The sequence below is a fragment of the Rhipicephalus sanguineus genome, chromosome 3 (assembly GCF_013339695.2).
Source record: "Rhipicephalus sanguineus isolate Rsan-2018 chromosome 3, BIME_Rsan_1.4, whole genome shotgun sequence".
NCBI lineage: Eukaryota > Metazoa > Arthropoda > Arachnida > Ixodida > Ixodidae > Rhipicephalus > Rhipicephalus sanguineus.
This window is the reverse complement of record NC_051178.1, coordinates 10,431,554-10,446,460: the sequence shown is the minus strand read 5'-3', so window position 1 is coordinate 10,446,460 and position 14,907 is coordinate 10,431,554. Positions and strand designations below refer to the sequence as shown.

Below are 14,907 nucleotides of genomic sequence, written 5' to 3'. Positions count from 1 at the left end.
GTGGCAAGAACGACGACCTTCCCGCTCGCTTTCGCCGGGCCGCTACATGTCACCGCACCGCCGGCAATACACTGGCCCAAATCGGGGCCGGTCGCCTAGCCCGTATCCGGGAAACTAAGGACAGCAATCGATGGAGGTGCGGTTGCTGTACGACGAACTACCGAAGATCCTCCGCCGCCGCCGACCGAACGAAGCCCTAACATCGAAACTTCACGGCCTGAGGAAGACCTGACAACGCCACGTCGAAGCAGCGGAACAAACCGACGCAGCCGTGACCCGACGCCGCGACCCAACCGCAACGCAAGACGACGAACTAGCGACCTCGACGTTCTCATTGACGGCCACAACGTCACCGCTCTCGTCGACACTGGAGCCGACTATTGCGTCATCAGTGGGCCTTTCGCCACGAAGTTGAAGAAAGTTAAGACTGCTTGGGAAGGCCCCGAAATCCGTACCGCTGGAGGCCATCTAATAACGCCGTCTGGAGTCTGCACAGCAAGAGTAACAATCAATAATCGCACGTATGCTGCGAGTTTCGTAATCTTGCAACACTGCTCCAGGGACGTCATACTTGGCATGGATTTCTTAAACCATCATGGCGCCGTCATTGACTTAAGAACCAAGTCGATAACCCTGTCGTCGGACAAAACGAGACCGCCGGATGCGAATCCATGTCACCATGCCCTGAACGTGCTCGAGGATCAAGTTACCATCCCGCCTCGCTCCAGCGTCATAATTCCCGTCAGCACCGAAAAAGCTGAAGACATCGAAGGTGTCATCGAGAGCGATCAGCGTTTGCTACTAGACCGTGACATCTGCGTTGCAAGGGGCATTGCTCGGTTGCACGAAGGAAAAGGAAGCGTGATGCTAACGAACTTCAGCCAAGAATATAGACACCTGAGCAGGGGCACGACGATTGCATACATCGAAGAAATCTTGGCCGTCAGCGATGCATTTGCCTTTTCGGATTACGACGAAGCTACGACGACTACCCCAACAGCTGAGCCACCCTTCGACGTAAACCCAAATTTTCCCGCTTGCCAACAGCAACAGCTTCGATGCCTTCTGCAGAAAAACAAGGACTGTTTCTCGTCGTCATCGCGGGTCCGACAAACGCCCCTTGCTAAGCACCGCATTATAACAGAAGAAAATGCTCAACCACTCCGTCAGAGTCCCTACCGGGTTTCGACGCAGGAACGGGACGCCGTGAAGAAACAGGTCGACGAAATGCTACGCGACGACATCATTCAGCCGTCGAAGAGTCCGTGGGCATCCCCCGTGGTGCTAGTGAAGAAGAAGGATGGGACTCTCCGTTTTTGCGTCGATTATCGTCGCCTGAACAAAGTCACGAAGAAGGACGTGTATCCCCTTCCCCGGATTGACGACACCCTGGATCGATTACACAACGCAAAGTACTTTTCGTTGATGGACCTCAAGACCGGTTACTGGCAAATAGAAGTCGACGAGAGAGACCGAGAAAAGACTGCCTTTATAACGCCAGACGGCCTGTTTGAGTTCAAGGTCATGCCTTTTGGTCTTTGCTCTGCACCTGCGACTTTTCAACGGGTTATGGATACAGTACTGGCCGGCTTGAAGTGGCAGACGTGCCTCGTGTACTTGGACGACGTCGTTGTGTTTTCCTCAAACTTCGACGAACACCTTCGGCGCCTTGAAGCTGTACTTCAAGCAATCAAGACCTCCGGACTCACTTTGAAGCCTGAAAAGTGCCGCTTCGCGTACGAGGAGCTCTTGTTCTTGGGTCATGTGATCAGCAAGGATGGTGTTCGCCCGGACCCGCGGAAAACAGCTGCCATCGCTGACTTCCCGACGCCCACCGACAAGAAGGCCGTACGCCGTTTTCTCGGCTTGTGCGCCTATTACAGACGTTTCGTCAAGGAATTTTCACGGATCGCCGAGCCACTTACGCAACTCACGAAGGCCGACGTCGAATTCAGGTGGGAAACGTCGCAAGTTCAGGCATTTCAAGAATTGAAACGACGCCTGCAGACGCCTCCGATACTTGCGCATTTCGACGAGCACGCCGATACAGAAATCCACACCGACGCAAGCAGCGTAGGACTCGGCGCCGTCCTTGTGCAGAAGACCGAGGGATTGGAAAGGGTCATCAGTTATGCTAGCCGGTCGCTATCAAAGGCAGAAATCAACTATTCCACAACAGAAAAGGAGTGTCTGGCCATCATCTGGGCTACATCAAAGTTTCTCCCCTACATCTACGGCCGGCCCTTCAAAGTTGTGAGCGACCACCACGCCTTGTGTTGGCTAGCCAACTTGAAGGACCCTTAAGGTCGCCTCGCACGGTGGAGCCTAAGACTTCAAGAATTCGACGTTACAGTCGTTTACAAGTCCGGAAGAAAACACTCCGATGCCGACTGCTTGTCTCGTGCCCCCGTCGACGCACCGCCGCAGGACGACCACGATGATGACTGCTTCTTGGGAATCATAAGTGCCGACGACTTCGCTGAACGACAGCAAGCCGACCCGGAACTCAGGGGCCTTGTGGAATACCTCAAAGGCAGAACCACCGTTGTTCCAAAAGTATTCAGGCGGGGATTGGCGTCATTTCTCTTGAAAAACGACGTCTTCGTAAAGAAGAACTTCTCTCCGGCCCGGGCCGACTACCTCATCGTTGTACCTTCGACACTGCGACCAGAGGTTCTGCAGGCCCTGCACGACGACCCGGCGGCGGGCCACCTCGGCTTTTCCCGCACGCTCGCGAGGATACAGGAAAAATACTACTGGCCACGCCTTCCTGCCGACGTCGCCCACTACGTTAAGACTTGCCGAGATTGCCAGCGACGAAAGACACCGCCGACTAGGCCAGCGGGGCTTCTGCAGCCAATCGAACCACCTCACCAGCCGTTCCAGCAAATCGGAATGGACCTACTGGGGCCGTTCCCGACGTCGACTTCCGGCAACAAGTGGATCGTCGTAGCAACAGACTACCTCACCCGTTACGCCGAGACAAAGGCCTTGCCTAAAGGCAGTGCCGCCGAGGTAGCCAGGTTCTTCGTGGAGCACATCGTCTTGCGTCATGGCGCCCCAGAGGTCCTCATAACAGACAGAGGTACCGCCTTTACGGCGGACCTAACTCAGGCGATCTTCAAATACAGCGAGACGAGCCACCGCCGCACCTCCGCCTACCACCCACAGACCAATGGCCTCACCGAGCGTCTAAATAAGACCATCGCCGACATGCTGGCCATGTACGTCGACGTTGAGCACAAGACGTGGGACGCCATCCTTCCGTACGTGACCTTCGCTTACAACACGGCCGTCCAAGAAACGACGCAGATGACGCCGTACAAGTTGGTCTACGGAAGAAGCCCGGCGACGACGCTCGACGCCATGATACCCAACGTCACCGACGAAGAAAATCTCGACGCCGCCGCTTACTTACAGCGCGCCGAAGAAGCACGACAGCTCGCCCGCCTACGGATCAAGAACCAGCAGACGACTGACAGCCGCTGCTACAACCTTGGACGACGCCACATGGAATACCAACCCGGTGACCGTGTATGGGTATGGACGCCAATATGCCGACGGGGACTCAGTGAGAAGCTTCTTCGACGATACTTCGGACCGTACAGGGTACTTCGACGCCTCGGCGCACTCGGCTACGAGGTTGTCCCTGATGGCATTACGAACTCTCAGCGGCGCCGTGCACGACCTGAAGTCGTCCATGTCGTGCGCCTCAAACCATATTACGCACGTTAGCGAATCTGAGGACTGTCATTTTGCTTTATATTATTGTGCTTTCTTTCTTGTGCTTATTGTTTATTGTAGTTTCTTGCTTTATTCTTGTTATTTATTGTTGCATGCATTGGCCTGTTCTGTTTTAAGCATCGGGACGATGCTTTTTCAGAGGGGGGCACTGCCACGTGCGTTTCTTTATCACTTTTGCTGTATTCGGTTTTCGGCCACAAAGACTGTCAGCAACGCTCAGCGCGAACCGCGCCTTGTTGTTCGAGAACCTTCGCGATCATTGTAGATCGTTTTGTTAAGATTGCGCGCAAGACGCGCACACTCGAGCTTATTCTAGAATTTGCACGACAGCCAGCGATAACGCTGGAATATTCGACGGCACATGTTTAAATGCCGATGCGCTTCGCCGCTTGTCAGTTGATCGACGGACGACGCCCTGTTCGCCGCTATCATTGTACAGCGTGTATTGCTGTAGTTCTAGTTCTGAGTTTCTCGGCCACAAGTTCGGCCAAATAAACAGTTTCATCTCGGACGTGCGGACTGTTGTCTTCGTCGACGTCACGACCACGTGACAATATATAATGAACTATTGCTATAACGGCCACTTTTTACGGCACTTTCGAGTTCATTACAAACGGGTTTGATTGTATATATGGGATAGCATAAGCGCTGCTTCTGTCATAAACAGGCGCACAAGACTGGAGTCAGCCAGTGCGGTTCAGGCCACCGTAACAATGTACATGTTCATTGTTTGGCCTGGGTGCACTAATGTTCGTGCTTTTGACCAGGAGTGCTCAAGTACCGAAGAATAAAGTCATGCGAAAGCATTGCTTGTCATCCTGGCTACTAAGCAAGACAAATGGTTTACAGGAATGTGAAATTTAGGTTAATCAATAACTGGCTACCAAGAAATGCCTTATTCCGTCATCAGAAAGCGCAACAGCTATTTTGCGCTGACCAAGTCTCACTGTGAACAAAGAGAAATACCCTCCTGAGAACATCTACTCCAGTTCATTCCTAGAACAATGAAGAAAGCGTTTCAGAATTGAAGCAACACCTTTCAACACCATCACTGGCTATGGATGAGGCTTTCCATGCTAAGCTGACCATGCCTGGCCACACCAGTGAGTTTTTCAAACATGCAAGCTTTGCTCATGTCTGCTATGTGCAAAAGCCTGCAACAGCAATGCCCTGTGTGACATACCGGCTGAGTGAGTCCAGGCAGACATTAACGAGGCCATGCTTCCGTGCAATCTTGCCGTAGTGGATGATGGACTGTGCTGATGCATGCACCCCCAACATGGACTGGTGCTGGTTGCCAGGCACCTCGGGCACCAAAGACGCAGGGGCATTGTCGAAGTGGCTCACAATAGCCTGCACACAAGAGTAACCTCAGAAATCCCAACAGTGCAGTGCCTGTAGTTCCTGAAATAGACCTCGCAGACATCTTGCAGCACACAAAATTAATGATACAGCATAGACTGTTGATAATGTAAGTCACTGGAGTCATGAATATCTGCACTATAAGCGGTACCACACTATGACCAAAGTAGCATTTTTCGTGTGCAAAACATGAACACGCAGCCATGCTATTCCGACAACTGAGGCATGCGGCTGGGGTGTAAATTTGCATCTGTTTAAATGTGCAAATGTTGAACAAATAACGTCTGTGGACCTGCAGCGCCGACATAATGAATGCAAAAAAAAAGGAAAAGCCATAGCGGAAAGTCGTCAACTAACTTTTGGGACTTCCTCGTTTATGCGGACTTCGCCCCAGTACCACACTACACAGAAACGATATGACAAATTACAATAGAAATCCCGCACTCTTTTGATTTTGCAAGTACGTGCATGATGTCAAAAACAGTGGCGATCACAAACGACCACTCGAGTCTTACACATGCATGCCCTTGTTTTTGTTGACGATGTAAGTCACCCCTTCTAAATGCAAAAACTGCAAAATGTTCTGTTCACTTGGCACCAAACCACAACTTTGATTGCCCATGGCCACTACCGACGAGGCAGCTAGTGCTCCTTAGGCCTAGAGTGTGGGTTGCAACTTGGCATGCCATCGAGGGAAGTTTGCCAAAGATAACATGGAGATTGGGCAAGATCGCACACACGATCTAAATCAAGGGCAGCACGTGTGAAACGAAGTATCGGTTTGCGGTCAGGAGTCGCGGAAACTATCCTGCAAAAGTCTGCCACGCTTGTAAGTCCGTCCGCAGGTGGCAAAGGCTCTATCATGTCTTAAAGCATTGTCATATGCAGGCAAGGTGGTACGAGCGATATCTGCACTCTACAACGACACAACTATTTTCCCAAGAAACAACAGCCGTAATGTGCACTTGATGCGGGTTTGGAGTGGAGCAAGACAAGCAAAGGGGGCGAAGGCTTCTCTGTTGCCTAGGCAACCACGTGCTGCCCCTTTTCCTTAATTTTTTTTTCTCCCCAGTGCTTCTCCGTCGTTCGCTCCGCGTCCCCTCCTCCTTCGTATGCCATCGTTACTCTCTTCCCAGCCGGCACACCTCGAACGAGAAGCATGTTCGCTCCCTCGCTTCCCGGGAATTTTCCAATAGACGCATTATAACTGGTCTTTCATTTTGGGGGACCGCATAATAAGTGGTATGCATATACATGGAGTTTTATGGAATGGTAAACTGGAGTGAAAAAAAAAAAAAACGCATTATAGCCGGTCCTGCACTGTAAGCGGGTGCATTATAAATTGTCTGAGCTGTATACAGTACAGACCACTTATAACTTAACCACTTATAGTGCAGGGTCAACTATAACGTGGCTTTTTCTGACTCCAGTTCACCCTCCCATAGAACTCCATGTATATACATAGCACTTACTGTGCAGCCTACTCCCGCTCCCTGAGGTGGGAGACTGACGAGGCTGCCAGGAAAATTTCACCGTCAAGCAATGTGGCAAGCACCGGCCAGGGATAGCATGACGAGGGAGAACCGAAGGAGGTGCAGAGCGGACGAACACGAAGTTGAGGGATAAAAAAAAGAAAAGAAAGAAAGGCGACGGAAGCAGCGTATCACCGGTGCGCGGAGTGAGGAAAGGGTGCGATTCTCACGGCAACGGAGAAGCCCTTGCACCTGCTCGACCGCTCAAGTCTGCAGGTTCACCGACTTAACCTGTCCACATGTGGAAACTTAAAGGGAGCCAAATACCCCGGTCACATGTATCAATTCTCGGACATGTGGGGCTGCTTGTTCAGCATGTTTTGCATTCGTGCAGCCTTTGAAAAAAGTTGTGTTAGTTATAACAAGGTACCACTTATAGCATGGATATTCGCGACTCCGGTGACTTATGTTATAAGCAGTGTAGACTGAAGTGCATCGAAGCCTGCTATAGCAAAAATCCTAGAGAACGAAATTCTCATCACAATAAAATATTTTCACACCAGTATAGTGAATTTAATGCATTTTGTATCTCTTGACAAGAAGTTGCTTTGTTAAACAGGAATGCTACATGAACAAAATTTTCCAGCATGTTAGTCTCCAAATCATTTACCAGTGTGAAACCCACAGGATCGAGAAAGCACTCCAATGCATTTCCTACTCACTTAATTTGCATAAAATGTCGCCCTTACATTGTTGAATACTTTTTTGCGAACCTAGATTATTCTATTGCTTGAATGAAGTATTGCAGCAATTCTACTTAACCCTTTCTGGCACCACCTATGAAGAACTGTCTGTAAATGCATCAAAGTCACACAACATTATTTAAAGGCACTCAATATTTTGTTCCAACAAAAATATTCTCATAATATGTTGATTTATGTGTTTTATAGTAATTAATCTTACTTAAATAGTAACAGAATATCCAGTTACACTGAAGTCATTCGGGTTCTGTTTATGCATAAATAAAATCAAATTTTATGCTAGAAATACTGTGCAATTTGGTTTTCAATTATAATAATTTCGAACAAAGAAAAAGTATACTTTTAGTATGGCTCGCGGAAAGTGGCACGTCGAACAACTCGTCGAACATGGTAGTGCATTCAGCTAAGTGATCATTTGCAACAGTACAATGCAAAATGAGGTTAAATGAAGACACATTTACTGTATTCAATTCATCCAAAGCTCAATGTACTTTGCTCTTTGTAGTGCCCAGTAGACACAACTAGCCAAAAGAAGTTGTGTACAAAGCGTCTCAAAGGGTTAAGATACAATCAAGGAACACCTCAAATATTTCATAGAATATCGTTTTTGCTGTATACTAGTTATGATTATCGAGAATTATAAAAAATAGCAACACCGGCCAGACCAGCTTTCTGGAAATCTTGCCACATACTCTACTTGTGTTTGACGAAGCAAGATTGCCTAAGATCCCTGCGAGAAATATGCAACGTCGTAGACCGCTATGCATGACCGCCGGTAATGTTTTTAGACGTTAGCGATCATACTGGAACTTGTTATCATACAGCAAATGTATGCATGTGTAATTAAGGGCCAAAATGTGCTGTGTCCCGTGACAGCTGGTGGCCCCTTCCCAACTTTAATACGCTTTTCCGCATAACCCCAGTGTACTGTGGCAAAAGTGACTTTACAAGCATTTGGCATGCAAGAGACCAAGGCCAGACTATCCAGTTATTTTTCTTTTTATTGCGAAAGCAATTATGTGAACACTCGAGATGCATTCCTGCCGTGCCGTCATGTTCAGTATAAAGTCGATAACTACTACGCCACACGCATCGCATGTTCTATGTTCTAGCTAAAGCTTGCAAAGGCTGCAGACGGCTCAAGCAGAGATTAAACGCACTGGCCTCCTCCGTCGGGCAAAGCAGCAGGAAGGGGCTCCGTCGCTCAAGTAGGAACTGCGAACTTTGATCAAAAGAGTGTGGCTGCTACAGTGAGAGTTGCTAAATCGGACGTGTTCTCTGGTCCCGGCAAGCCTCTGCATTGTTTAAAGGCTCTCACTATTTCAGTCATATTCGGCTGCAACCCGGTTAAATGGGATGATGCTTGAAGTGCACCAAGTGTATAACGCAGCAAATGTGCAATGCAAAGAAGTGAAAATGGTGTTCATGAACAATAGAAACGAGTCAGTGCATTGCTGTCAGTGCAGACTGTGACAGGAAAGCCAGAACGCTGCATGCCTCTTTATGTTTACCACTGTGTGTGCCACCGTGTTGGCCTTCAGGAAGGCGTGGTCGCCATCCACAATAGAGTGCTGTTTGCGACTTCAGCAGCTGCAGCAAATATGCTTCATATTGCATTTTTAGCGCAAAAAACGACACCACAAGAAAGAAGACTGAACACAGCGCTACTCTCAACTGACATGGTTTATTGCGTCACTCCCCTCTTTATAGCAACCAGATACCGGTAGGACATGCGTCGTGCACCCTATGCGCACAACCACCTCACTTTGGACACCTGAGCGCAATCATGAAAGCGAATCCAAAAAACAAAATTCAGAGGAAAACAAGGTTATGGAAGGCACGCTAATGCACTGCGACCCCAATGATCGAATATAAAACGCTTCTGATAATTCTCGGGTGGTGGTGTCATGACTCTTCTTTAAGATAGTAGCGCCTTAAAGAACATGAGCGATCCCTGCCGATCACATTTAGCTCAACACTGCAAAAAATGCAATTGTCAAGCCTTGTTTAGACTAACTACTATCTTAAAGAAGAGTCGTGACACCACCACCCGAGAATTATCAGAAGCATTTTATATTCAATCATTGGGGTCGCAGCGCATTAGTGTGCCTTCCATAACCTTGTTTTCCTCTGAATTTAGTTTTTTGGATTCGCTTTCATGATCGCGCACAGGTGTCCAAGGTGAGGTGGTTGTGCGCATAGGGTGCACGACACATGTCCTACCGGTATCTGGTTGCTATAAAGAGGTGAGTGACGCAATAAACCATGTCAGTTGAGAGTAGTGCTGTGTTCAGTCTTCTTTCTTGTGGTGTCATTTTTTGCGCTAGAAAAGCAATATGGATTCTCACCAACTAGCCCGCCAACGCATTCTGTTGAAACATACTTCACTTTCGTTTTCACTTGGCGCATGTGAACCATGATCGCGTCGACAGTCAACCTGGACGAATATCAACTCCATGCGGCCTGTGAATATGCCGCATCGATAGGATGTGCAATATCATCTGCAGCAACTGCGATCAGCAAAGAAATTAGTGCAGCTTGCACAAGGTCGCGCAAGGCTGGGTCACAGCAGAGCTGGCAGAGTTACGCCAGGTCGAATCCTGATGGAGTTGGCTGCTAGCCTTGCTTTGTATAACATTCCAATCTGTTGCTACCACATTCACTGCTTCAACCTTCTGGTGAAACTTAGTCAACATGAGGTTATTAGTGCAGATATTTTCCATTCTTGGGTAGCGCACAAATGGACGAAACACGAAGGAAGAAGACGGGACAAGCGTTAGTCAGCTGTTAGACCAGTGCTTGTCCTGTCTTCTTCCTTTGTGTTTCGTCTGTATGTGGGCTACCTAACAATGAATAGGTTCAAACTTGCCAACCCTGCAATTTTACTACAGATATTTTTTGGCACAGATTAACAAAGAGCATGAATTAACTGAATGAATGCAATTTGAATTAAGAAGATTTAAACATACGGGGCCAACCAAAAACTTGAAATTTGCTTGAAATAACCAAAAGAGTGAATTACTGCGAGTCCGCTGTACAATACAGTCAACTGCCGATTTTTCGGACACCCTAGGGACCGCAAAATCGTCCGAAAAATCGGGCAGTCCGAAAAAACGAATTCATGTGCGTTTATTCCGCTCAAGCGGTCAAATCGCCAAAGCCATGTCTGAAATAGCTTTATTGCCTCCCAGTACGATTATCAGGCATTTTGGTGCGCACCCAGGCTCTCGCAAATACATTCGGTACCTACCGCGAACCCCGCTTAACCACGTGCCAACCGCCACTTGCAAGAATGCATCTCGTGATGAGCGCCGCTGATACCAGCAAAGCGCGGGATAGATTACGGCTCTCTCGCATGGAGCGTTTAGAAACGATGACGCAGAAAACAGACTGTGCCGGAAGAGCGGACGACTCGTCCGGCTTTCGACGATGCGTGTGCGCATGTAAACGATGCGTACACACATCGCCGAATCTCTGCCGATACGCAGCATTTGCTGCCGTGTGAAGCCGATCGTTTCTAGTTGTGTGCAGCACATCGACAACTAAGCTGACGCCGTCACTGTACTGTTGCTGTATCGTACGCACGCATTTATCATGAAAGGGTTCGTAATGCGCACTTTGTTCCTGACCGCACATGGGCGCAGCAATGGCGAGCTGGTTTCGTCCGTGAAGGCAACGCGTCTGTGCGGCGCACTTAGCGGTCTTGCACAAAGAGGCAGCAAGAATGGCGGCGCGGCGCGTTGGGGTTCCAGCCTGCAACTGTGCTTGGCCACATGCACTACCGAGCAGTTAACTGAAGATTCTTATCGTAAGGGTTGTCGGCGATTAAGCCATACTGGCGCGTTTGCCAGCTGCCGCCATCACGCCTCCGTGCATTTCCGCTGCTTATCAGTAAAGACATTGCCGCATGGCGCCGTGATAGCGGCCCCTTTGAATTTCTGGTCTGCTTCACCCCATAACGCTTTGGCATTGCGGCAAAGCTGACTTTCGGACTCTGCTACTGTCGCAAACAGATAGACTTGCGAAAGCGCTGGTTTGAACCTACGAGATGATAGACGCGGCAGAGGTGGGGGCTTCAAATAATGCCTTTCGGACCTGCAATTTGGGCAGAAAGTCCGGAAAATCGAACGCGGAAGAGTTTCAGTGTCCGAAATTTCGGACGTTCTAATACATTGACGTCTATTGGGCTGGTGACGGTGCCGCGAAAGCGTCCGAATTTTCGAGCATGTCCGGAAAATTGGGCGTCCGAAAAATCGGCAGTTGACTGTACAGTAGAGCCCTGGTGATACGATTATGGCTCCTACAAATTTAGGGATCATACGGATTTTTCTGGGGTCCCAACCAGGGTCCATTATTCTGCAACGTCATTGGGCACAGTTGTTGCAAATAGATTTCCACCCCGCCACGTTTCATACAAATGTATGCTACCACACAGGTACAAACAGGTGCTGCCTGCACCACCGTGAAAAATAGGTCAATCGCACGGGCATGCTTGCCATGCCGCCTGTTTGTCAGCATCACCCATAAGTGGCGTGTCGTATCCTCCGAGATTGTGAGCATGGACTTTGGATGCCCGAATGCCCCTTCAGGTGTCCTTGCTTTTAGATTACAGATGGCGATGGTGTTGCACTTTTTTCTTTCTACATGTGCTGCTGCACTTGAGGCAACGTCATTTCACTGTGTTTGCCCATGCCTGCCATGTAAATGCAAGTTATTGCAATTAAAAAACATATGAGAGGTAGACGAAGAGTAAAAGAGGAAGCGCATGGGCTTGGCATATGAGCTAGGCTTCGTAACGTCCTCATGCACTGTTGTTGGGGACGTGCACACCTGCCAACTCTCCCGACCTGTCAGGAAGACTTCTGAATTTTGAGCAAACGTCCCAAATATGAACTGTAGTAGGGTATGCATTTGGGCTGGTTGGTTCATGATTATGAGTGAATGAGCGTCCTTTCTGTCGTGTTGTCTTTCTTTCTAACCAAATCCGCGCTCCCCTATGCAAGATATGAGTGAAAAACAGCGCTAGAAAGACAGGACAAGAAAGGATGCTGTGGTTCCGTGTCCTTTTTTTGTCCCATCTTTTTAGCACTGTTTTTCACTCCCAAATATGTGGGTATGGCTTTGAACTTCCCTAAAAATAGTCCAACACCACCGCTAAATGAAGATAACAAAGGACAACAGTTCTAAAATTTTCTGGCCTTGATCTATCGCATGAGGACCACTCCTGAAGTCATTTTCGCCGCAGTACTCTGGCGTTATGCAGAAAAGCGTACTAAGATATGGAAGGGGGTACTAGCTGTCACGGGTCCCAGCACACCTGGTCCCTTAATTACACGCACGTGCATGCAGCAGCATATATTTACGAGTACAACCATGATCGTTGATGCGTAAAAACTTCACTTGCAATATTCATGTCTGTCTATGACATTGCTAAGGCCCTGAGAAACAATATAGTACGAAAACACATCAGCTTTCTTTCGCTGCATCCATATTTTTTGTCTTTTTGGAGATAGGAATATTTTTAATGACCTTGCAAGATTCGTATCGTTGAGGTTTCACTGTACTTAGTTCTAAATTGTAGTGTTTCTATCCATGAGCACTGTACAATCAATGCAAGTACTCGAACACCTTCTATCTCAACTGCTTCATGTTCAATAGCAGGCATCATAATATGCATATGTGTAGCAAGGAAAGCACAGCTGAGCGACCTGATAGTGGTGCTGGCGCCAGGTGAAGATGTCGCTCCAGTGGGACAGGTCATCGGTCAGCACAGCCAGGCGGTTGCGCCACGTCTTGACGATGGCCCGCATGTCGTAAACACTGGTTGGGGCAGGGCGCCCAACATTTGAGCCAGTGGGCAGCAGACCCTGGTGGATCTGTGCCGCCTCCTGCAGTTCCATGATTTGCTGGGCCGCCTGGGTGCATACATGTGCAATTAAATCTCTGTGACCGAAATCTTGGGTTCGTGTGTGTCACATCAAGGCTGATGCAGACCTAATGTGAGCTCGGCCAACATATTCATGTTCCCAAAGCACAAGAGAGAAGCCAAAAAGGTCTCCATCCTTCCAGTGTTCCCCCTTCCAACGGGCTGTCACAGTCTCTGATAGAGGTCACCTTTTCAGTCATGTTACCGAGGGCTTTTGATTTGGAGCAATTTTTGGAGCAGGAAAACTTTCATTTTAGAGCACTTTGGAGCAACAAAAATTTCCCTCGTGGAGCACTTTGGAGCAGGTAATTTTGCATCTGGGAGCCCTCTGGAGCAGCTAATTTCACATCCTGGAGTACGTTGGAGAAGCAATTGAATTTACATTCAAGCACCTTAAATAATTATGGGGCTCTTATGACGAGCTAGAAATATTTTGATTCATTGTAAATCTCATAACGAAAATCATCTGAGGAGCACTTTTCACTCGATAATGCAAAAACAAGGGTGTCATGCAGTTAAGTGTTCTGGAATAACCTCTCCAGCTATTATTTCAGCGACTCGAAGGCGTAAGCCATTCTTTTTCTTCTCACTCGATGCACTGATCCTCTCCCTTTAAAAGGTTTCTGCACTTGACGTAGTTATACACCGCCTCCAGGATTGGAGGTATTGCCAGCTTTCTGCACCTCACCTCGTTTTGCAGTGCCTCCATGATTGGAGGCCGTGCAAAGCGAATGTCATGTGATGATGCCACAAGTTTTGGCAATCTACAACGTCATCACCTGATGATGATGATCATTTTTGCATTGCTCGTGTTGACGCGCCGCCGATGCCAACGGTTAATTTTCGCGTTTGATGAGGCACCTCAGGCTTTCGCATTAATGTATCGAACGTTAACAGCCATCAACAACCTGGCCTTACATACCAAGATGGCCTCCACCATGTCATCTCTCTGCCGTGCGCTAAACAGCTTTGCTGGTCATCCATCCACCTCACAGAGTGGAATGGCGCCTCAATTTCTTTTTATTGCGATAAAAATTCCCACAAGAGTGATTACAAACTCGGGTGTGCTGGTGGAAGGAACTACGAAAAAGCTCTTCGAGATGAAGATCCATGGATAAAGTATATTTGAGGAAAAGTGTTCATGCGTTCCCACCGCTCACATGCTCTTCCATGGACACGAAGCACGGAAAATTCAATGTTGTTCCATATATCTATTCCTAGCGTTCCCAGATTTTTATTCCATGATGTCCAGCAACAGAAGTGAGACATTTTAGCGGAACGCATGTAGTTATTGCTGAACACTGCTTTAATTACGTGCCATGCTACGCTTGAAACGAGCTACCAGCAGTGTTTCTAAAACACATGATGTCTGTCGATTAATCGCCGCCACATTTTCTCGCTACCGTCCTAGACGTCATGAACCTCTGCAGAGAGCGAGTTTTGCCATCGAGACGATTTGCACAACAGAAGCTGTGTCGGCATCGTGCATGGCATCGTGGCTTACACGGGACGCACGTGCGAGCGCTGTTTATTCAGGGGAATAATTCTTGGTCCGCGGTTGTGACACGGGCAGCCCCAAGACCAAGATGCACATGTTTTGACGTGCTGGCGGTGGTGCGACTGCCGGTGATAGATGCACCCC

At 48.5% G+C, this 14,907-nt stretch overlaps 1 protein-coding gene across 1 annotated transcript in view; it reads right to left on the bottom strand.

Moving 5' to 3' along the window:
• LOC119384790 (transformation/transcription domain-associated protein-like) overlaps nt 1-14,907 on the bottom strand; it is a 946,434-nt gene that overhangs the window by 216,855 nt on the left and 714,672 nt on the right. The window contains 2 exon segments of the mRNA XM_049413130.1: nt 4,928-5,097; nt 13,048-13,254. Coding sequence (XP_049269087.1) covers nt 4,928-5,097; nt 13,048-13,254 — 377 coding nt within the window.